Source organism: Geospiza fortis, unplaced genomic scaffold (assembly GCF_000277835.1).
Source record: "Geospiza fortis unplaced genomic scaffold, GeoFor_1.0 scaffold44, whole genome shotgun sequence".
NCBI classification, from domain to species: domain Eukaryota; kingdom Metazoa; phylum Chordata; class Aves; order Passeriformes; family Thraupidae; genus Geospiza; species Geospiza fortis.
In genome coordinates this window covers 1,639,931-1,663,229 of record NW_005054404.1, presented here as the reverse complement: position 1 = coordinate 1,663,229, position 23,299 = coordinate 1,639,931, and the positions used below count along the sequence as shown (strand labels likewise).

The 23,299-nt window shown below is 36.4% G+C and overlaps 1 protein-coding gene across 1 annotated transcript in view; it reads left to right on the top strand.

Annotated features, from left to right (window-relative positions):
• Positions 1–23,299, top strand: part of SNX24 (sorting nexin 24) — a 60,302-nt gene that overhangs the window by 30,569 nt on the left and 6,434 nt on the right. The window contains exon 4 of the mRNA XM_014309136.2: positions 22,173–22,267. Within this exon, the coding sequence (XP_014164611.1) occupies positions 22,173–22,267 (95 nt within the window). The remainder of the gene's footprint in view (positions 1–22,172; positions 22,268–23,299) is intronic.

Below are 23,299 nucleotides of genomic sequence, written 5' to 3'. Positions count from 1 at the left end.
TGAAGCAATGACCTTTCTTATATAATCCTTAAATCAGTTAGAGACATGCTTGTGTTTCAGGTTGTTATTATATTTGTTTAAACATTATTGTGTTTTCAAGAACGGAGCCCTGTATATATCATGACCACTATTGAAAAAGAAAAAGGAGTTGATTATGTGGTTGAGAAGACATACTTGAATAATTGAGATGTATCTATAGAGACAGATAGATAGATAGATAGATAGATAGATAGATAGATAGATAGATAGATAGATAGATAGATAGATAGATAATGAAGAGGCATGCAGGTGATGTGACTGTGTAAAGCCACTTGTAAAGGCTTTTTCAGACCAAATGCTTTACACATGAGAGGTAATTGCTTATATACTTAAAAGCTGAATTCAGAGGTTGAAATTTTAAGCTGTGAAAGTTTTGTGCAAAATGTGGGCTTATTTTTTTTCTTCTCCACCTTATCCTCTGTGTGCCTAACCTGTGGGTTTTTTTCCCACTAGGTTTCTGCTTAACCATTCCCCATGTCTGTGAGCAGGAGTGGATAGAAATTACTTTGACTTCCTTGTATCATTCATTAGGCACCACAAAGGTTTCTGCAGTCCTTTCCTTTGTCCTATATACACATTTGCTGTTAAGGTCTATTTCTAACGAATTTAAGATCAAATTGGCTTATTTACAGAAAAAAAAAATTCCCATCAAGTCCAGAAGAGATGCTTATCTTCCTGATTGCTGTTTCTGGAAACCAGTTTTATTTTAAATACAGGAGAATATGCTGAGAAGAAAGGGCCTAGCATTAGAAAGTTGCAAAAAAAAGTTGGATTCAGTGAAATAAGATTTAACTAATGTTTTGCTGGAAAGTCTGTTGAATCACCCACATCTATTAATCACATTGAAAATTCTCTCCATTATCCAAAATTATTCAGTGTCTTCTGTCTCTAACTCCATTTAGTGTGCAGTAATCAAGGCTGAGCAGCTTCTGTAAGGAGTTCGAAAAGCAATGGTATGATAAGTATAAAAAGACAAAATGTTCTTTGTCCTCATTAAAGATTGTGAGCCGAGTGTTAAATAATATTAATGGCTGGGATTGTCAGTACTTAACAGTACTTTCCTAGTACAAGTGATTTTATTGATCGATACAGTCTCAATGTAACCGGGCAGATTATTCTACTGATTTTATCGAAACCTTAACTAAGTTTGTTAGTGTACCACATATCCTTAAATAGATCTAGATGATGATGTAGATTAAGAAAAGCAGACCACCATCCATCTTTTTTTGATCGGTTAATAACTTAAATCCATCATTGCTGTGACCAGCTTTTTTAAGATTCTGTTGTGCATACGTGTTTCTTTGGTGGTAAAGATACATAGCTGGGTCTCGATGGCTGTGGATTTTAAAGTAGTGTGCCTGACACATGCAGGATTGCATATTTGTTAAGAGGAAGCAGAAGGCCAAAGAAAACAGGGAAGCAAAATAATTCTGTAGATAATTTAAAGGAGACCCATTTATTAAGTGTCTGTCTGCAGAGATTTATGAAGAATTATTTAAAGCATTTTTCAAGTATGCTCAGAAAATTATCTGGTTTATGTTTTAGGAGTTAAATTTTTGCTTTTCAACTTGTGCTGTGTTGTGATTTATGATTAATATTTTTTTCCTTCATCTTCAATAATCTGTTTGGTTTTGCTGTATAGAATTGTGCTGCGTGAACTTTCTTATTTTACTCTTATATGTTAGAGTGATCAAAATAAATTTTACTCAGTTAAGCACAGAACTTATATTAGTAGTTGTGACAGATTTAGAAACCATGTTGAAGTGCTTGTTCCCTTTTCATTATACTGTGTATCATAATGATATTGTATTACATTCTTTTGCCAAACTTAGGATGAATATCAAAGTGTACTAATCATGCACTTCCATATAGTGAGAAATGGTCTCTGTCATGACTATACATGCTGAGAATAAGTGGAAAATATTTAAGAGGAGAGAGAAAGAAATTAAGTTCTCTATCTAAGTCACAATCTATGAAAGCAGAACTAGTGGTATTAAAACTCAAAGGCTGGCACACTCCTCTAATCTGCTGATGACTATTCTAACAGCCCTGATTTCTTCTAAATCCATACAAAGTATGAAATACTTAATTAATTTAGCTGTGGTAAAAAAGTTACCTTCCTTTTCCTGAATGCAGCTCCACATTTGATGTGTAGGCAGTAAATTTTCTTTTTCTTTAATAGGTATTTAATAGATTTGCTTAAGGTCTTTGGTGAAGGTGGAAGGAAGTCAAAAAATGTTTGTCCATTGTAATAAAGAAGGAAGGAGGGGGCAGTAATTCCTGCAGTCTTATTATCACCAACTGAAGTTTGGTAGAACGATTCAGGTTTCCCCCAGCTTTTTCTTCAAAATTAGTCTGTTAAGTTAATGAATTGCTAATAAAGGGATAAACTTATTTTCTGCTGAAGGAGTATTTTATTATTGCAGGTATAGTGTAACACACTATGTTTCGTTAAGGTTGTTCAGTAGTATACAGCGCTAAATTAGAATATAGTTTAGACCTAGATTGCATTGACTTTATACAATCTGGTAGCATTCTTCTGCATACACTCTTTGTGTGAGTGAAGATCCACCATTAATATTCTTTACACATTTATAAATTGCACATGAGAGCAGGGGGAAAATGTTCATGAATAAGTGAATAATTATTTTTTTACATCAGGACTTGAATTTGCACATAAGGCACAGCCTGTGTTTGGAAGCCAGAGGAAGAAAACAAAATATGAAATAACTGAACCATTTACTATGTGCTTTGGATAAAGAACTCCTTCTGGGGGAAAAAGTAGTGTAGGTTCATGCTACATGTGTAAGCAACGTTAAATAAATCCTTATACATAAGAAAGCTGAATTAAAGCTTGATTCTAGTGTGCCATAATAACTTTATTGTCCAATATCGTTTGTATCATTTAATATAGACCATTCTGAAGAAAAAACCAGAGAAACAAGCAAACAAAAACCCAACAAGCTGTGGAACTAATCACAGAGGATTACCAGAAAGATACCGAAATAAACAAGCAGTAATTCTTGAACTTCTGGTTTAGATGTTGAAAGGAAGGAGCATAGGAACAGAAGAATTCTTTGCAAGAAGGACTGCTAAGCAAAACATGAGAGCTGGTCTATCAGTAGCTAAGAGACGTGAGCAGAGGAAGAGGCAAATAGTCTTCCTCAGACAGTTTATGGCAGAGTAGTGAGCCTTCTTCTTTGGTTCTGTAGTAAATTGAATGCTCCTGCAGTAGGTATAATTCCCATGTGTCTGTGTGTGCTGCCTTTTCTTGGCATTTATGCAGTCTTAGATGACTCCTTTCTGAGAGATGTTGAAGGATTTCAAGGTGAAGTAAGGGGGGGAAGGTCCTGTGGTCATGGGTAGCTTAGAAGAATAACAAATGCTTGTTATCTTCTCTAACATTGTCTAGCTCTACCCACATCACTTTTGATTGTCTTTTTTTTCCCCCTCCTGCTTATTGTCTGTGTTCTCCAAATATAATATAGATTTAGTTACATGTAAAAAAGCTCATTTTACTAAACCCATTCATTGCAGAATTTTTTGATTGAGATAGTTTTGGATTTCTGTGAACGTACATTTGCAAACAAATACATATTGAATGATGCCTAAATTTATAACTCTGATATGGATTTTTCCTGTAGACTTTGAAAATATGGACATTAAAATAAGAAACTTCGAGGGTTACTTTTGATAAACACTTTGAGTTATATATAGGAAAATTTTCAAGTATTGATGTAAAAATTGAGGCTTGTGGTGCAGTTTCTTCTTTTTAATTTCTTAAAATTGTCTTTATCTAATATACTTTTTCTTCTATAGATGAAAAAAGTTTGCAGAAACAAAGCATGAAGCAGAAGTAGAACCTTTAATTTCATTAGGCATGTTGTAACTGGCGAAGATTAATGTATATATCTCTTGCTAATTCTTTTCAATTACTCAGTTCATATAAATTCCCAAACCTTGTTAATTATGCTGAAGTCAGGTGGTAATTTTTAACAGTGTTTCCATAGCAAGGGAATTTTCCTGGTCTAACCTTGCCCTCCTGTAGAAACTCTCAGCAGATTAGGCATTCTGACTCTAGTCCATTCGTTTTCAGCACAAGCCTAATTGCTGCCGACTGCCTGCCACAGGTACCTTGGTTATTGTACATTTAAGGGATGCAGGTTCTTCTGAGAACAAATAAGGAAAGATTAATTGTTTGTTTTGTTTCATCCCAAGAGAAATGTGGGAGCTTAATCAAGAAAAATAATTTCTTCTGTTGATTTGGCTTATTTGTGGAAAGGGATAATTGTATAGAGGCAGGCATAGAGCTATGCATTTTGAAAGAAATTTTGTCGTTTACCTACTTGGGAGGCAAAGATACAGCAAAATGAATGTAACACAGCATTGGAATTGATGGGGATGGTTCACATTTCTCATAGTAAGTAATTTGGCTGCTGGGCTTTTATTTTAACCAATATTGCTAGGTGGTGTTGTCATTTGTTTTGTCTGCTTCTTTGGATATCTAATCAAGTAGGGGGAAAAACGCTTTTCCAAATTGTCCTTAATTGCCAGAGCACAAAGTGAGCTAAGCACTCAGGTATTTCCAATTAAAGAACTTGTTTCCAGCAAGCACCATTAAATCTATCTTTCCCAATCTGATAAATAAGCTATCAAAGAGTGGAACAGATTAATTGAGAGCAATTAGTTCAAAGCTCAGTATAACAGTTAGGCTGAACCAACATTATCAATGAATGCAAATTTTACATAAAGCAGTAAGAAGCACTGATGCAGCAAAACTGACTTGAGAGTAGACACTAAGCACTAAAGGAAAATTTTATATGTGATACAGAAATAAAAGACATGGGAGAAACACAGATCATACAATTCAGAGACATCACACTAATTGCATCTAAAGCATAAGAAAGCCCTGCATATGCTTCAGCACTTGTGTTTGTAGACACAGTAATCTCGAAGTGTGCTTTGCTTATGTTAATAATCAGTAACCCCTGTGTTTGGTAGAGACTTAGCTTACACACTGTATTTTGATTCTCTCTTAGTACAGGTTTGTGTTCCTATATATCTAGACCTTTTGGATGGGTGTTCCTTTCTTCCAGCTGCCTGTGCATGCCAAATTGCATTGGTCCACATGGTGCAAACATCATTCTGCATCCTCTGGATGTTTCTCTTAATGACAAAACAGAAAAAGCACCTGGATGCTGGTGTCAGCATTTTGACAGCACACATCATGAGGAGAAAGTCTCTTTGTCACCTGAGATATTGAAATAAACTTATAGGCTTCGAGTATAAATATGTTTAAAATTGTTTTACAAGTTTTTTGCTTGTTGATAATTGTTTTGTATACTCTGCTTTGGAGTAATCTACTCCATCAAGAAGGGGGCACATGAAATAGACTAATTTCTTCAGTTTTTGTAGAACTACCTTGGCTAGGTAAGTTGTATTGCTGCTTTGTGTGTTGGCATCATTCCCATAAATTGACAGCACAAATATACAAGCTGCCACAACTTTTAAAACTGCTCTCTTAGAGCATCAGTTTGTGTGGTGCATCTCTGGCCTTTACAGCAGCAATGTAGCTGGAGTCTACTTTTGCAGAGTTACAGTTTTAATATGGTTGGATAAAAATCTTATTTCTTATGCTGTTGCAACCCACTGGGTACATCTATTCTAGGAAAATGAAAAGGTCAGTGATAACTTTCCCAATAAAACCTTCTGAGAAAATGTCATTCCACTTATGTGTATCTGACTGGGAGAGTTCATCCTCCATTTTTTGAGCTTCATATTTTTTTATTTCTGGAATATCATCATCATTAGAAGAATTCAACATTCATAACCATGATAGTATGGTGTCATAGTGGCTCATGAACTGATGATAACATGCATGCTTTAACAGACACAGAACTTAGAATACAGGTAATTTACAGTATTTTTCTTTGTATCCTTTCTGGCAAGTCACGCCTGAATAAGATCACAGTTGTATTTCTGTGTAGCCATGGTCTTCTGAGCAGCTTCCCCTTAATGCTGGATTCTGAAAAACTCAGATTATCTCCCCAAAATGATGAAGAAATTAGACAGGTGAAACTTCTCTTAGTTTCTTCGGATGTTGAGGCATCCAGATCTTCAAGTGGACTTTCACTGTGGGATCCAGCTCTCACACATAGTTCAGTGGGAAAGGTTCCTGTATGTAACACTCGTAAAGAAAAGCACTCACAAAGCCACAGGAGAGTATGGAAGAATAAAGACCTTGCACAGAATTCAGAGTCTGCAGTCTTGCAACCAGCAGCATTTAAGCAGCCATCTCCACATTATCCCATCAGACATTTCTCTGTGTATTTGGGCTCAGTCAAGGTCAAGCAGTGATATGTGCTAATAGTTTTGAACAGCAGCAGTTGTATAACTTCACAGTTAAGAAGCAATCTGTGTTTCTGTAATGATATTGTATTTAAATGCCATGCAGTAGTGCTTACCTGCCTTACAGGGGCAATTTTTTTTATAATTAATCAAATTCAGGCAAGTTTAATTATGTGACCTGAATTAGTTATCCAGTTTTAAGTGCTGGAATTACAAGAACAGGTACTGCAAGAGTAAGTTACCACAGAATATTGGGGTCTTTTCATAGTATTGGAAATAAAGATTAGTGGGTTTTATGACAAATTTGCCCTCTAATGTTGTAGGAGGCTCTTGATAACTGGGTTCAATGCTGAAACTCAGGAATTGTATTATTAATGTAAAAGTATAGATAGCATTTCAGTGAAGAGGTCCAGCAGCCAGGCTTGACATCTCAACCCAAATTTTAAGTGGCAAAAAATTCCAAAAATAATCGAAATTTCTTTAGTTTGTCGATTATTTTTGCCCAGTTTTATAGAGCAGTGATGTTCACCAAGGAAGTCAGAGAGAAGTCTATCATCAGACTAGACTGATGGGTTTGTTACTGTGTGTATGGAGACATGTAAATTATTTTTCCAGTAGCATATTTGCCAGTTCTAAGCACCATATTATCTTTTTTTATATCTACAGCAGATTCTTTCAACTTCAGAATCTTTCAGCTCTCCATCTTTCAACCTTTTTTGTTCTGGTTTTTTTCCCTGCTATTTAATTTTGTTCCTTTGACTTTATTCAATCTTATTCAATTCAATCTACATGTCAGTTTAGTATTGTCTTCTGATGGTCATGTATTGAAGGTCATCTCTGTGGCCAGTCAACAGGCAATGATAGGTGTTTTGTGGATTTCAGATCTACTATAAATCCTTTCTGAACTGTTACACTACATCCACATCTGATGGCATACTCGCTTTTATTTGCTCATCGTGGAGTCTAGAGTTTGATTAATCTTTCTGTACCATTGTATATAGTACTGTGTTGCCTTTTCATTGAAGCACCATGAGGTGTGACTTAAATAACACTTTTACCTAGCTTCAGATGCCACAGCTTTCTTAAAAAGTAAGTTAGAGCCTTCAGAGAAATAATAACCACTGGGAAGAAGAGGTGCAACACAGCGTGTTTTTACAAATTCTTCTTGTGTGGAAAACGTGGAGACCAAATATTTGTGCCAAAGTGAGTAATAGAAATAAGGAAGATTGCTGTCTAAAATGCCAGAATATATGATTCATTAATCTGTGATACTCAATTTCAGCCTCATTTGTGGAGTTTGCTGACCATAATTAAGTAGTTCTCTGGTTGTGAGTGAGGAACATCAAGTAGTTGCTAAGTGAGAATATAGCATCAAAAATACAGGATTTATAGAGAACATCTTGGCATTCTTGCAGCATTCTAATGTTATGATAATTTTTAACGGAAATACAGATAATTCTTCTGCTTCTGTTAGCAGGCTAAATTGAAATATTTTTTCTCTGTTTTGGAGAAGTTATCCCTCTTTCAATAACAAGAATATGGACAGTTTTTAGCCAAATCAGAACATTGTTCACAGAACTGCTATGGTGTGACAAGTGCCACCTTCCAGCTGATGCCACTTGTATGCCATCAGCACAGAAAGGTAAATAAGCATTCACTGACCAAGTTAGGATGGTCTCTTTTCACAAGTAATTGCATCATTCCTCACCTTTATGAAGGACTCTCTTGCTGGTGAGTTTTGGGAGGGACAAGTGTCAAGGAATAGAACCATAATGAAGTACCTGTGATTGAGCAAGGATTACATTGCTCTGTTAATTCTGCAAAAACCTGTCAGTTTGCCACCCAAATAAATGCCTAGACTGCGTAAAACATGGAACAGAATGACCTCTAGAAGAAAAATCAATGGCAATTCATATTTCATACGTCTATAATTGCTTGTGAGAGCATGGCAGCAGTTTGTTTATAGAGCAGCTTGTTCTACCAGGGTTTGTTTCCTGACTTTTTCTTCTTTCTAGTGGTGATGCCTTGCATGGACTGTGAATTACAGCTAGACACAGCAATAGACAAGTTTTATTGGTGGTGATTTTTTATTATTGTTTTCACATTACTGTCTTCAGAATTGCTGCAATGTGTTCTGTTCCAACCAGTGCACTAATCTATAGTTACATGTAAATCGTGTTCACAACTGTTTCGGTGAAAGACTCATGAAGCTGTTTTTTACCTTCTCTTTAGTAGACAAGGCTCTATCCTCCATGAAGTCATCCATTTGCTGGTATTTTAGCCATCAAACTGATTCCATTGTATGGCCATCATTTTTAAGCAATTTGTCAGAGAAGCAAGACATTCTCACAGTCTGCTAATTTCAAGACAGAATTTTGAAAATATCTTTTTCCCCCCTGCTTTGCTTTGTTTTTGTTTTTTTTTTCTTTTTGAGAAGCTGTTGTAAGATTTGTATCCCCACTGAGGACCGAGATGTCATAGGGATAGAGAAAATGCTGCTCACTTTATGGATTACTGTTAGGTCAACAAAACTTTGGCAGCATTGATTAACTTGACAGTGAGTACAGCAGTACATTTATCACTTATGGCTGTGCTGTAGAAAATCTAATAAGAGGCAAACAATTCCCTTTAGAGCAGTAACAGGTTCACTGTGGCTAACGGTGCATGCACTGGAAATTTCTGACTTTAAATTATACCCTTGCTGCTAGTTGGGTCATTGACTTCAAGCTACTGCACTTTCACTACTATGTTCTGTATTATTAATTTGATCAAAGTTGTTTTGGCTTCTATAAATGTGTGCAAGACATATATTGAAGTTCATATAAACTCATAAGCATTTTTGAAGAAGGGATGCAGGAGGAATATGATCCAAGCTATGTTTTACAGAAGGGGTGGTTGCTTGTTACCACTACAAATGTTTGGGGTCTTACAAGGTAATAAAAGAAAAATTTTGAACTGTCGCTTATAAACGTGCCTCTAATTCACAGATTTAAATAAATCCTAATCCCAAATCTATTTTACATTCAATAAGCTTCATTGATTGTTCAGAAGGACTTTTTCCATATGTGTGAATATGTTCTTTTTTAATTACCAGTAATTACCTTAAAAATTCTATACACACTGATTTGCAGATATGTTCTTCCAGTTGCCTTCTTTTTGCAATAATAATGAGAACTGAACTGCTAATGAGAGATTTTTTTTGCCTTTCATATGTAGAAGTACTGCTGCTTGACTACAACTTACTGTTTGGTTATAATCTTATGGTGAAATAGGGTTTTAGTCAGTATGTCTTGGTTTTACTTTAATAGAACTTTTCTCAAAGCCTGTGCGTTGGAAAATGCCTTGCATTGCAAATATTTAAAAAATCAAGGTTTTTTGGTTTTGTTTTTTTTTTTTTTTTTAATTGTACTGATTAGTTCTCTTAAATGGAAGCCCTGCATAAGATACTCTTCTACAGAAGAATATCAAGCTTTTTTTCAGTTCAAATAACCAAATGTATGTAAAGGTCACATACCCAAATAATTGTGTTTCTAGAAATAGGCAGGAAAGAAGACTGAAGAGAATTTGGTGTGAAGTGCGGATCAGAATACAGAAGTGTGCAGCATAACTTGTGGCTTTTTGATACAATCTGTAAAATTGATCTTCAAATGAGAGAGTAGTAATTTTAATTTTTTTTTATGTTAGGATATCTGGTACTCTAAACTAGAGAGCATTTGTGGGTAGCAGCTGTTATTTCAAGTATTTTATATTATTTTAGGAAAGTGTTTAAATTGGAGGTTTTGTTCTGCAGTATCTGTAAAAATGATGTTGTTTTCTTTGTCGGGAGAGAAGTATTCTACTTGAATCAATTGTCAAGAGGCTTAATGTAATAAGGCAGTTTGTGGTCTGACTAAAAGAAACACTGTGCAGAAGAAATTCCCATAGCAGTTTGTTTTTAACAGAAAAACTGAGTTCACCTGAACTATAAATACATTGAAAACTGAGGCTTAATAAGGTAGAGCAGCTTCAGAAGGAAGAGGGTTTGTTGTCTAGTTGTAATGACTACAATTTAACCAAATATCTGTGTTAATGATAGTGGAGGTCTAGCAACACCATAACAGCTGATTCTTTGCAAGAAATTATCAAGCAAGTTGACATTAGTAACATTTGCATAGTTAGGGGGAAAACACAACTAAAATAGTGGCTCCCCTTTTTATTTTATTTTATTTTTTTTTTTTATTTCCAGGATAGAAGTTGTGATGTTCACTCTTTTATTGCATTTTATAGGTATGAGACACATTTCCACACTTTCTCCTGGGTTCATACAATAAAGGAGTTTCCCTACTGGCTGCCTTACTGAACAGAGACCTGGTATTGATTACCTATCACACTGGCATCAGAACTACTCTTAGGATTCAATTTTTTTGTTGTTTTGCATATTTTATTGATCAAAAGTGGTAAATGAGCATCAAGCGTGCAAGAAGACGATGAATTGTTTACTTGCATAAAATAACCTTTCAATAAGGGAAGATGCATTGCTCACACTTTTGGTGCTGTTCTGCTGCCCGAAGCAGATGGCATTCAGCTGCTATTGATTTGCTCCTATAGTTACAGAGCAGCATGTAACAAGGCATGCTCATTTCTCTGAAAGAGAGGTGAGGTTTTTTTGCCAGGGTGGCAGGAGTGAAAAAAGAAAGGATGGGGGGTTATGAGGGTTGTTTTAGGGTTGTGAGTTTTTTACAAGAAAAACATGGAAGTCCTGTGCGAACAAAAAGCAGGAGTTCTGTGCTTGCAGAGGAAGGGAATTACTTTGTCCAGTTCTGGCAGTTCTGATGACATTAATTCCTGATGCAGACTGAATCCATGAGCAAGCAAGTACTTAGGATTTTTAAAATAGCCAGAATTTAGCATCACAGGCTCCACATCACAAGTCTTAACTGCTGTGGTTTTTTGATTTATATGTGTTTGGTCCTACCTGTGTAAAGACTGTTGATTCATTAGCAAGACAAAATCATACTGCAATATGTTGGGATTGATTATGCAAACAGGTAATTTGACTGAAGAATACAGAATTTAATAATTTGCTGCTGGATCTCTCTTGTAATGGAGGACATGCAGGCATGACAAAGTCAGCTTTCTCTGAAAATGTATGTGGAAGGATATTTTACGCAGAATTTTGGCATAAACAAGATCTCTAATTCTTTGGCAGATTTTAACAAAATGCAGATATGTGATAGAAGTGGATGTCAGCAAATATAGTATAGGCATGTTTGTTCTAAGACAAAACATTTTAGTTAACTTGTAGTCTTATTCCTGCAAGAGTAGTTTAGTGGGTGATATTGAGGATCAGGGTACAGTCCTTGATCAGTCTCTTTTCACATAGAAATAACCCATCTGTCAAGATCCACAAGTGTTGTAGTGTGAGAGCTAAATTCAGACTCATGGTGACAAAACTGGATAAGTGTTACAGATTAAAGCCTTTCTTGCTCACCTGACTGTTCTGCAGTGACTTACTGCAAGAAACACTTACTGCTGCTTTTGGACAGTCTTGAGCATTCTCCTGTTCTTAGATTATTTAGGAGAATAAAATTAAATCATTTGCTCCATTATGACTGCTCTACTGTCCTCTATTTCTTTTGTATTATGTTTCTTTTTAATGAAAATAATGACTGAGTTATGACCCCTGGCAAAACATTGTCAAGCAGAGTTAGTAGCTAATTATTTATCAAGAATTTAATTTAAACATGCATATCAGCATCTGTTAAAAATGTTCTTCTGTTCACTCTGACATTGATTTCAGTTTGCTTGTGTAATTTATGAAATGCTGTCTTATGCTTTTTTAATATCCATGTGTTTAAGTGTCATTACATTTTGACCATTTCTTATGATGTTTCTATGGCATAAGCAGGCAAGAAGACGTTGTTTGTGTCTTTGACTTTAACCTGTTGGTTCCAATACATAGTAGACATTCCTTATGAATGTTTTTCAAAGCAAGGAAAACAGATGTTTTTAAATCAATTGCTAATACTATCAGTACAGCATTTATTGTGTTGTTCTGAGTTGATTTGGTCTTGCTCTCTTGTAGGCCTATGGAAATGTTTGAAACATAAGAATGTTCACAAACAGAAGTTAATATAAAGAACATGGATAAGTGTGTGTTTTAAAACAGGGTTTTCTCTTGCTAGGAAAAAGCCCTTTGCTTTCACAAATTTAAACAAATATATTCATATTCTTGTTCTATACCTGTACTGTTAGAACTGACTCCAGTTTTGTTTTCTCCGTTTCTAAGTTTGTCAGTGGTCAAAATATACTTTGTTCGTCTTTGCCATTGTTAGCAATCACCCCTCAAGTACAGAATCAAGATACCAAAGTAAATTGTTAGTATATTAACTATTCAGATGAAAAAAAACCCAACCAAAAAAACTCAGCCCTACACACAGATTTTTTACCTTTCTTTTGCTAATTAAAGTAAGTAAATGTCTTGCACACAGCATGTATTTTCTTGTTGACTAAAGTTTAAGTAAGCTTCAGAATTTTTAAAATAAAGCTTGCCAATTTCATTGTAACTACACTTCCAACATTATGAAACAGCCTGGAGTACATTCAACATTGTGTTTTGTGCTGAAAGGGCTACCAACACTCAAAACTAACAAACAAAACCCAAAAAACACCACTATATAAATCTAAATATATTTTGCCAGCTATGTTACCCCTGTTTTACCTCTGCAAAAATGACACAATTGAGTTCATTAACCCCAGGTGAAGTGAATTCCCTGGGCTTTCTACATTCTCTTGTTTGGACTTTGGAGAGGGTACCTGCTGCTTAGTCTAATTAGTTTCAAAGGGAATGTAGAATCATTTCTCAAGAGTTTACCCTGACCCAAAACATCTGACAAGAAAATGTCAGAGATACAAAATAAGAAGTTATTGTAGAGTTCAATAGCATTTTTGTTACAGTATCTTGTAGAAATAATGCAGATGAGAAAACCATGCTCAGATGGCTTTTAAATTTTGATACAAGATTTGCATAAAATTGTTATTCTTTTGGAAAGCAGGACTTGTTTTCATAGATAAGTTCCTCAGACCTTACCAAACATCTGTCTCTTCCCTTGTTCTGAGCAAAGCCAGCAAAATGAGTTAGAGCTGTGGGAGATTCCTCGTGAAGCTAAAAAGTGAAAATGCTATTATAGCCATCAGCAACTCACTCCCCCATTCACTAATGGCTGTTCTAAGCTCCGTGATTGTTTTGTTACATTTTTTCCAATATGCATCACTCAGAGCAGTGTTCTCCTAACCTATCTCATAACAACTTATTTATCTTTGCAAGGATCTTGTAACAACTTATTTATCTTTGCTGAGTTTGCCTTAAGGCTTTTGGGGGGGGGGGGGGGGGGGGGGTGGGGAGGTGGTTTGTTGAAAGCTTTTTAGAAATGAAAGTAGGCTCTATCCTTTCAGGAGCTGCAGTAGGTATTGAAACAGAGTCTCTTTCCTCTGTTGTAGTTTATAGTCAGTAACCATCTATCCAGAGTCTCTCTGTTTCAATCACAGCAGTTCTGTGATATGTTTCCATTCATATGTGTATATCTTTGTTGCCAATAATTCTACTTCTTATTGTTATTACTATCTTCCTGGTACAGGCATATTACTTTAATACCCAGTTCTCTCATGGTACTCTATTGCCATCATCATTATTATTATTACTATTACTATTTTTGTTACTGTCATCATCATCATCATCATTACTGTAATTTTTTTAGTTCTCTGGTTCTAAAGCAGATATAAACAAGATGTTATACACCATTGTTAATCCAGAAATGAATAAGTTTTCTTTGAAGGAATACTGTGCTCCTGCTGATGTGTTACTGTTAAAAGCAAATACCTTTCTGTGTGTTTTATGATCTCAACTATGGAAATGCTTTGATGGGGATCCAAAAGAAAGGGAAAATGGAAGTGTATGGTGGATATTTTGAGTTTAAATCTGACAGTGATGAATGCTGATGGCTTCACAACGGCTGCTCATGTCTTGAACAGATACTCTTTGCTGGACAGCCAGGCCCAGAGAGTGGAGGTGAATGGAGTTACATCCAGCTCCTGGCCACTCACAAATGCTGATCCCCAGGGCTCAGTGCTGGGGACAGCCCTGTAAAGTCTTTATCCATGATCTGGATGTGGGGATCAAGTGCACCCTGTGTCACTTTGCAGATGACACTGAGTTGGGTAGCAGTGTTGATCTGCTGGAAGGTAGGAAGGCTCTGCAGAGGGATCTGGACAGGCTGGAATGATGGGCTGAGGCCAGCTGGATGAGGTTCAATGAGACGAAGATCTGTGTCCAGCCCTTGGGTTGTTACAGCCCCCTGCAGTGGTACAGGCTGGGGGCAGAGAGGCTGGAAAGCTACACAGAAGAAAAGGACCTGGGGGTGCTGGTTGACATCAGCTGAACATGAGCCAACTGTGCCCAGGTGGCCAAGAAGGCACATCCTGGCATGTGTCCACAATAGTGTGGCCAGCAGGAGCAGGGCAGGGATTGTCCCCCTGTACTGGACACTGGTGACACCTTGAATCACAATCACACCTTGAATCCTGCATTCAGATCTGAGCCCCTCAATTCAAGAAGGACATTGAGGCACTGGAGCATGTCCAGGAGAAGGGCAGTGGAGCTGGTGAGGGGTCTGGAGCACAAGTCCTCTGGGGAACAGCTGACGGAGCTGGGCAGATTTAGCCTGGAGAAAATTTTTCTCAGGGGAGACCTGATCACTATACAACTACATGAAAGGAGGTTGTGGCAGAATGGGGGTTGGTCTCCTCTCTCGGATAAGAAGTGGCAGGATAAGAGGAAATGGCCTCTACCTGGGCAGGGGAGGTTTAGATCTGATGTGAGGGAAAATTCCTTCAAGGAACAGGTTGTCAAGCATTGGAACAAGTTGTCCAGGGAAGTAGTTGAGTCACCATCCCTGGAGATATTTATTTAAAAGACATAGACATGGCTCTTAGGAAATTGATTTAGTGATGGATTCAGCAGTGCTGGGTAAGGGTTGGTCTTAAAGACCTTTTCCCACCTAAATAAGTCTACAATTCTAAGAGGGTTGTCACATATTAAGTAGACAGGAATGTACACTAAACCCTGATATTTAGAGGAGGAAGATTAGGACTTGCAAATTTGAAAAATGAAGAACTGACATTTCCACTTTAAAGTAGATTATGTATTTATGATAGTATTTAATTACCTGGTCAGATCTGTTGCAGGGTTTTGCTTCTTTTTCCCATGCAACCTTCTCCCTGATGCACAAGGATCAGCATAGAAGGAGGGCAATACCTGACTGACAGAAAGCAAAAACCTATCAATTTTGAAATTTCCCTCGTGTTATAATTTGCAACTACATTTGTTACGCTTCTTATCTTTCTTTTTCTTTTTCTCTATTTTTCTTGGTGATCTTTTCCCTTTATGCTTTCCAAAATGTAATTTATAGATAACTGATGTCTCATAACGCTCTGGTAGTGAACAGCAGAAACTTCATGAACAGGGAAAACACATGCACTTCTGGTAATATGAACTGTGCTGTGTGCAGGCAGTTCTTGTGGCCGGTTTGTACCTAGAGTGTTTTGTGAGGAAATTCTGGCATTTACCAATGACTCTGTTGGTCTGGGGGGTTGTGTAAGAGGTCTCAGATGCTGCCTGTCTCAGGTGAGCATCCTGGTGCTCCGTGGCACTGCCAGTTGGATCTTGCCCTGGGAGAGGGACTGGGTAAATGAGGCAAGGTAAATGAGGCACCTTGCTTCTCCTGAATGTTCAGTGGGGTTTTTTTTTTAATGATAGCATATTTGTATTTAGTTCTTTTAAGCTTTTAGAAAACAGTACTGCAATCTACTGTGTATGGCAATAGAAAATATGGTTGCTTTTTTATAAGCCTTCTTCCCCTGTACTCTTGAGAGAACTTTTCCAAGCCTAACTACCTAATTTCTGTATCTTCCTAGAATGTGTATTTTCTGGATCTACTAATTTATACATACACATATATATATATGCGTATATATATATATATATATAAATGCAGCTGTTCCTGCACCTGTGTGTAATCACCACCACTATTCACATTGTCTTTATTACTTGTTAATTTTTCATGTTCCCAGTTGTCGATTACTTCTGAAAAATACTTCAATTTACACATTTTGAAATCAGCATCTAATTTTGTGTCTGTCATTAGTGGGTATATTTACTCTTTGTATTACTTTTTCCTGTCACTTATTTTTAAAAGCCTTTCTTGTTCCTGCTAAGTTTTTATAATGTCATTAACTTGGCCTGCCCTTTTTTTTCCTTTCTGCCTGTTTCTTTTCCTTTTGCTCTGTTGATTTCTTCATTTCTCATCCAGCTTTGTCTTCACCTCCAATCCTTTGAGCAATGTCTCAGGAAATTGTATTGACCGCTTCCTTTCATTTGTATTTTTCAAAGGAACTGTTCTTGCACTTTGTTTCTAATCTTTCAAGGACTAGTCTCCTCTTTTACTGAAGAGAAGTTCACTGTTTGCTCCCACTAAATTATGTTCCCAGTTTTCTGGAAAAAAAATTCAATATTTTATTTTCACATGAAATGGGTTATATCTGTAGACTTAACCACAAGTCTGCACTTAGTAGTTAAATATTAGTTGGAATTGTAACTGTGTTTTTAACTGCCTTTCTAGCTAAGGTGCTGTCATCTTTAGACCTATTTTTAAACTAAAATCAGTAAACTGCCTTGGAGTGTAAGTTGTAGACACTGTCATGAATTTCTGCATACACATTTTCACTGATGATCCAGTAGTCATTTAAATTATTGGGCTTCCCTTTCATCTAATTTATCCTTTGCATAGCTTGAGATTACTATGATAGATGGATTTGTCACTCATGAGATATGAGGGGAGTTTTAAGCTCACAGGAAGTATCCTCCAGTCTTGAGGTTCAGATGTGCAATTCCCCTCTGTCCTTCTTTTTTTTAAACTCTTGTGACTTTACATTATCTTTCAGATAGCTCAGTTGGAACTTCTGGATCTTCATTGGATGTATTTTGTTTTATAATCCTTATAGTCAGTATTGTTTCCCTTTCAAGCTCTACTGCATGGATGTCACTCTTACTGTTGACTTCCCTTTGATACACGGTGTGGGAGTGTTAATTAGCTCATGCTTCATATGGAGCATCACCTCTGTGTTGTTGTACATGTATCTGCATGTTTCTTGAAACTGAATACAGGTTTTTAAGCACGTTTGATAACCTTGTTCTATTCTTACATATGTGAATACTTGTGGTAGTAATGAAAAGTGGAAATTCTTTTTAGAATTAATCCCAGTTAATAACCTCTAACAAGCCTCACTGAAAAAGGGAGTGAGTTTCTTCATAGTTCTTCACAATGGATATTATAAAACATGATTGTATCTGCTATTACTTTAAAAAAGAAAAGTTTAATCATTCAAGTCTGGTTCCTTTGTCTACTTGGTTTTTAGCTAATGTGTTCTTTTGATAACCTTTTTATCATTTCATGGGACTGTGTAAAGCAGTTCAGGAAAAGCAGGTTAATAGAAGAATATAGACTCTAAAATGTTCTAAAAGATGTGGATTTTGGTCCCAGTGGAGACTGACACTCTAGCCTACTTACTGTAGCTGGAATGTATTGATTTTCTTTTCCCCCATTTTAGCTGCACCACTGAATTAGGTATTGTGAAGCATCTTTCCCTGTGAAGAGAGGAAAAACTGTCATGAACTTTTTCACCCTAACAGTACAGCCTTTCAAACTAAACCCGACTGAATAGAAAAGTCTGTAAAAAGTCTGTAAAAACCCTGTAACTCAGCTCCCACTCACTTTTCTCCCTTTCCCACAGTTCTTCCAGCAACCTCAAGAAAGTGTGATGGATTACTGTAAGAAATTGATTTTAAAAACTTCCTTTATTTAAACCAGCAGTTATAATAATAATAATAATTATAATAATAATAATAATAATAATAATAATAATAATAATAGTAATAATAATAATAGTAATAATAGTAATAATAGAAAATGATGCATATCTGTGGCATGATCTCTGAAGGTTAGCAAAGTGGTCTTGTTCAGGTTTTCAGCGAGATGTTCAGTTACTGTTATAATTGGCTGATGAGTAGGTTTGGGCCTAACTAGAATGCCAGTGTTCGATTTCACAGTGTCCTCTGTGAAGATATGTCACCACTTACCCTGGCTTTAGTGACAATTTTCTAAAAAGGAAACTCATGGGAAATCATTATGCTGTTTATATGTCTCCCTTGTTGGAGAGCATTATCCTGTGATATTTTAGCACTGTTTTCCACTGCATGATGGCATCTAGCTAAGGTTAAGGCAGAACAAGTCCCTTTGCAATTTTGTGACTATATTTTACTTACTGAAGGAGAAAAAATAACCGACAATTAAGTATTTCAGATGTCACTGAAAGAACATGTGCAACTAATCAATGATATCCTTAGGGAACATGATTTTATGAAACTGATAAGGTAGAAAAATCGGGGATTTTATGATTTGTCTTACATAATAATAATTGCACCCTTCCAATGAAAAAGACATTTCTACTGATGTAAACATCAGACTTTCCCTTGTGTTGTGTTGTGTTGTGTTCAGGTTTTTCTCCTGAAGCACAGCGTAGTTCATTAAAGTTTGACAGTAAAAGATAAATACCCTTTACAATTTTCTAAGAAAATATGGCACTTTTAGTTCAGCTGAAATCAATGAGTTGAAAAATGTATTTCTGGAGTCACTTCCCAAATCACTTGCTAGAGGTTGTATTAGGTTTAGTTTTGGGGGAAGAGGGAGTTTTATTTCGTTTAGGAAGGAAATACACATCCTGGGGATTTTTTCTTAAATTAGCTTACTTAGCACTCTGAGGCCCATATTTGAAATTCATTGCTATGATCTTGATAGAATTTGGATGCAACAAAAATTCACATTACAAAGAACTAAGTGTGAGTTTTTATTTCTTTGAAAATATTTATATTTCAGTTTCTGGCAGCAGAGCAAACAAGATAGCTAGTCATGCCTACAAACCAATATCATATATTCACTGGAACAAACTCTGCCGTTGAGCATATTACATCACAAATTATAGGTAATGGTTGAGAAACTTTACCTGCTGGTTCCTTTTCTGAACTATCCTATCATGTAAAGATGGTCAGGTTTGCAAAATATGGATTTCTTACAGGTTTTCAGACAGAAGTAAAAAATCTCTTATAATAACATTTCTGATTTAAGAGTAATTTTTCTAACTTCAGTAGGAAGCTGAGAATGCTTAGATTTTTTTTTTCTACATGCACACGCCTACTCCATTGTGGCTGGTTGGTACTTCTAGAGGTTTTATTTTGGTATTGGTTGGTTCGGTGGATTTGGGGTTTGTGTGGCTTTTTGTTGGCTTTTCTTTGTTTTAGTTTAGTTATGTTGTTGCTGTTGTTATCAGGCTTTGTTTTTTCTCCTTTCCTTTGGTTTCCACTGTGTATTTTAAATGGCAAGATTATGTCCTCGCCCCTTGTTGAATCAAAGCCAATGAAGTCAAGCCAGAAGATAATTTGCCCCCTATTAGTATAATTAACTTGTAAACTTCATATTTTTATTTTTAATACTTGAAAATCCATGTCACATTATATTATATCACTTGCAAAATACTCCTTTGGTCAATGCAGTCATTCCTTCCTTCATAAAACTCTGGAAATGACAATATTCCCAATCAGCAGAGGTGGTGTACAAATACAATGCAGTGCAAAATTGCCTTTGCTTCTCTTCAAATTCTACATTTCAAGTTTAGTGATCACTAAAGCAGAGTTATTGACCACTAAGAAACTGTATGGCTTAACAGACTAAAATGGATACTACTTGCTTACATTTTTTTGTGAAAGGTATTTGGTCAGGCCAGGATTAACAGAGCTTGGGTTGACTTGATACATGGGTGGTGGGGGGGAAACCCAAACCAAAATAGAATGAGATATTAATCTCAAGTGAGTGGAAGTAGAAGCAAGTAGGCTTGTAAGACCTGTCAGTAGTTTTTCTTTTATAAAATGGTGTATCCTTCTGTTCTTCCCTGCTCCATTCAGCAGCCTCAGCAGGCAGCTCAGCTTTTAGAAAAAGCTGTCAAGAGTTTATGTATGAAGTTGCACATAAGCACTGGATGCCCTTAAACATCTTTCTACAACTTTTTGCAGTTCCTCATCGCATATAATTAGCAAGATGGTTTTATTTGATCCAGCCATACACATTTCTATGCAATTCACACACTCTCTGAATATGCATCCACCTCCACACTTTCTTTTGTGCATAACGTAAATGCAGAACGGGATAAATTTTTCAGCAGCAGAGTGCTGATTTTGCAGAATGCAAACAGTGGCATTTTTAATGCAGCATCTTCATATAGAGGTGAACTGAAAGGCTTAACACTTACCAACATTTTAGACCTCCTTGTTTGTTGTATCCCTTAAAATCTGGAACAGAAAAGTTCAAAAGCTGCATTTTTCACTGATCTTTTATTCAAAAATTTTAGTGATGGCCTCAGCTGTTAAGAAAGCATAGCCTCTGCATTCAGACCTGCAAATGTAAAATAAAAAAATCCAGTTCTCAAATACTTTTGTTTTTAAATGATTTAAGTCCATTACATCTTATATTGAGCAGGTTTTCCTTACACAAATAACCAAACCATTTGCTATAAAACCTGCTATAAAATCTAGATGACTTCTAGATGTCTCTTCCAACCTTTCTTTTTCTTTTTGTCATCCTGCTATCCTCTATATACCAGTGTCTCCCTTGTGATATTGTAATGTAAAAGAATACACACGCAGGAGTAAGTTACCTTCTGAATGTAAGAGTAACGTGTCTTTCCAGACTTGTTTCTTCTCTATATTTATTACTTCTATCATGGGGTGGGAAAGTGAGCAGGATGAACATGGAAAGCTTTGCTTCTAGTAGTCAATTTAATTTTAAATCCAGTGAAGTTTCTTCCATACATACATTCACTTCAGATCAGGCCTTCATTAAGGATATCTCTTTAAGAAAGCTTATGGCGTAATTTTTCTTGTGAAGTACACGTTTTCAGAATGCATGTCAGTATGAATAGTAAAGAAATAGCGGCTTTATCTTTCAGGTGAGACGTTGGTTGAATTTATGAACTGTTTTTCTTTGCCCTGTGAAAACTATAGATCGTCTCATCAAGGGAAAAACAGAGAATGTAGTCTGGGCATTATGTGGCCATTGTATCACAGTTGTGGAAGAATGTGGCAAGTCTGGCCAGCAGCTGCATGGTCAGAGCTTTGTGATTCAGAACTGTAGGGCAGATACATGGAGTGTATTGTATGTGGACCTGTCAAGCCAAGCAGGGAGTTTCCCTTGTTGTCGTTTACCAAGACGTGCATTAATAAAACTGCACAAAGTGAAGAGTTCTTCTGCTCACAAGCCAGATGGTAGTCTTCTGTGAGGTGAACATGAAAGCACTAAGGTGAGGCTGTTTTATTTTATATTTGAAATAAACAGAACTTCATTCACAAATAAGCATGCCAGTAACTTAGTTCCAGAATCAGACATCTCTGCCTGAGAGGAATATATGCTGGCACCAGTGATGGCAGGTGAAAAAGAATGTAGTAGCATAAGCTGAATGTATTTCTGAGTGATTCATCAAGAACTGTGGTTTTCCTATCAAAATGAGGCATTCCAAAATAGGTGTAAAAATGGAGAACTGAAAAGTATTGCAAGAGAGAAATGTTTTAGAAGCTTGAATGGAACTGTGCAATATCTAAAAAATTTTTTTAAACTGGGGTTTCTATTGTGCCTTTTTTTTTACAGACAGTCATTTTAGAAAATGAAGAGCTCCCTAAGATATTTCTTGACTTTCTGAATGTTCGTCATGTACCTACCTTGCCAAAAGCAGAAAGCTGTGGGTAAGCTCTCCTTTACCGAAAAATATATGGAGGCCAAAAGGCCCACATCCACTCAGTGCTGATGCAATTCCATTGACTTAAAATGGTCTTGCTGCCAACTCTAACACTGTAAAATAAATGGGCATTAGGTTCATGTTAAGTATGTTTATATATCCCCAAAAGGTTGTAAAATAAATCCAGCATGTTCATGACAGAAGGGAAGTGTAATGTAATATTATTGGAAAGCAAAGGAGAGCTTAGATGAGAAAAATATTACTTTCTTGTAGATCATGAAGTATCTACTGAAATGTAAGATATTCATAAGCGCTTAGTAAAATTGCATAGAAAGCTTTTGCATGTGTTTTATGATCATAGCATCTGCACAACATAGTGCATCATTCCATGATAATTTTATGATCTCACTCTGTGTGTTCAAAAATGAGGTTCTTTCACCTTTCTGATGACATTACCCCAGTGACCTGATTGCCCATCCTCTGGGAAGGGTTCCTAGCCAGTGGCAGAAGGGAATCTTGGGACGATGAGTGTAAGGGCTACAGAAATACCCAAACCAGTGTAACTGGAAGCTCTGTTACCATCTGCAGCTGTGAGCTTTGTAGGCAGAATTTATTTTGCTATGTAAGATGATGTGATTGATAGTTCAGAAGCATTACCATTCTGCTCCCCAGAAAGCCACGTGGCCCTTTTCCACTTCGGGGCAGGCTGTTTGAATCCATAGTAGTGAAAAGGCAAATTTACCTGAAGATAATTTTGAGGCCCTTTTATCCTTGGAGGTCTCTATGGCACAGGGCAGTGTCCAGAGTGACTCAGAAGCTATCAGGCTTGTAGTTTTCACTTGCAGTTAATGACATCAGCCAGTATCCTCAGTGGTACTACACCTCAGCACTTCACAGATAGATTGATGGAAATTAATCTGTTACAGTAAAATGGATGCTGTCATTTTCAAATAGTGGTGGTTATAAAATGATACAATCTCCCATGTATATTTCCTTATGTGGCATTATGTGGCCACTGACCAGCAAATTGCTCCCTTTG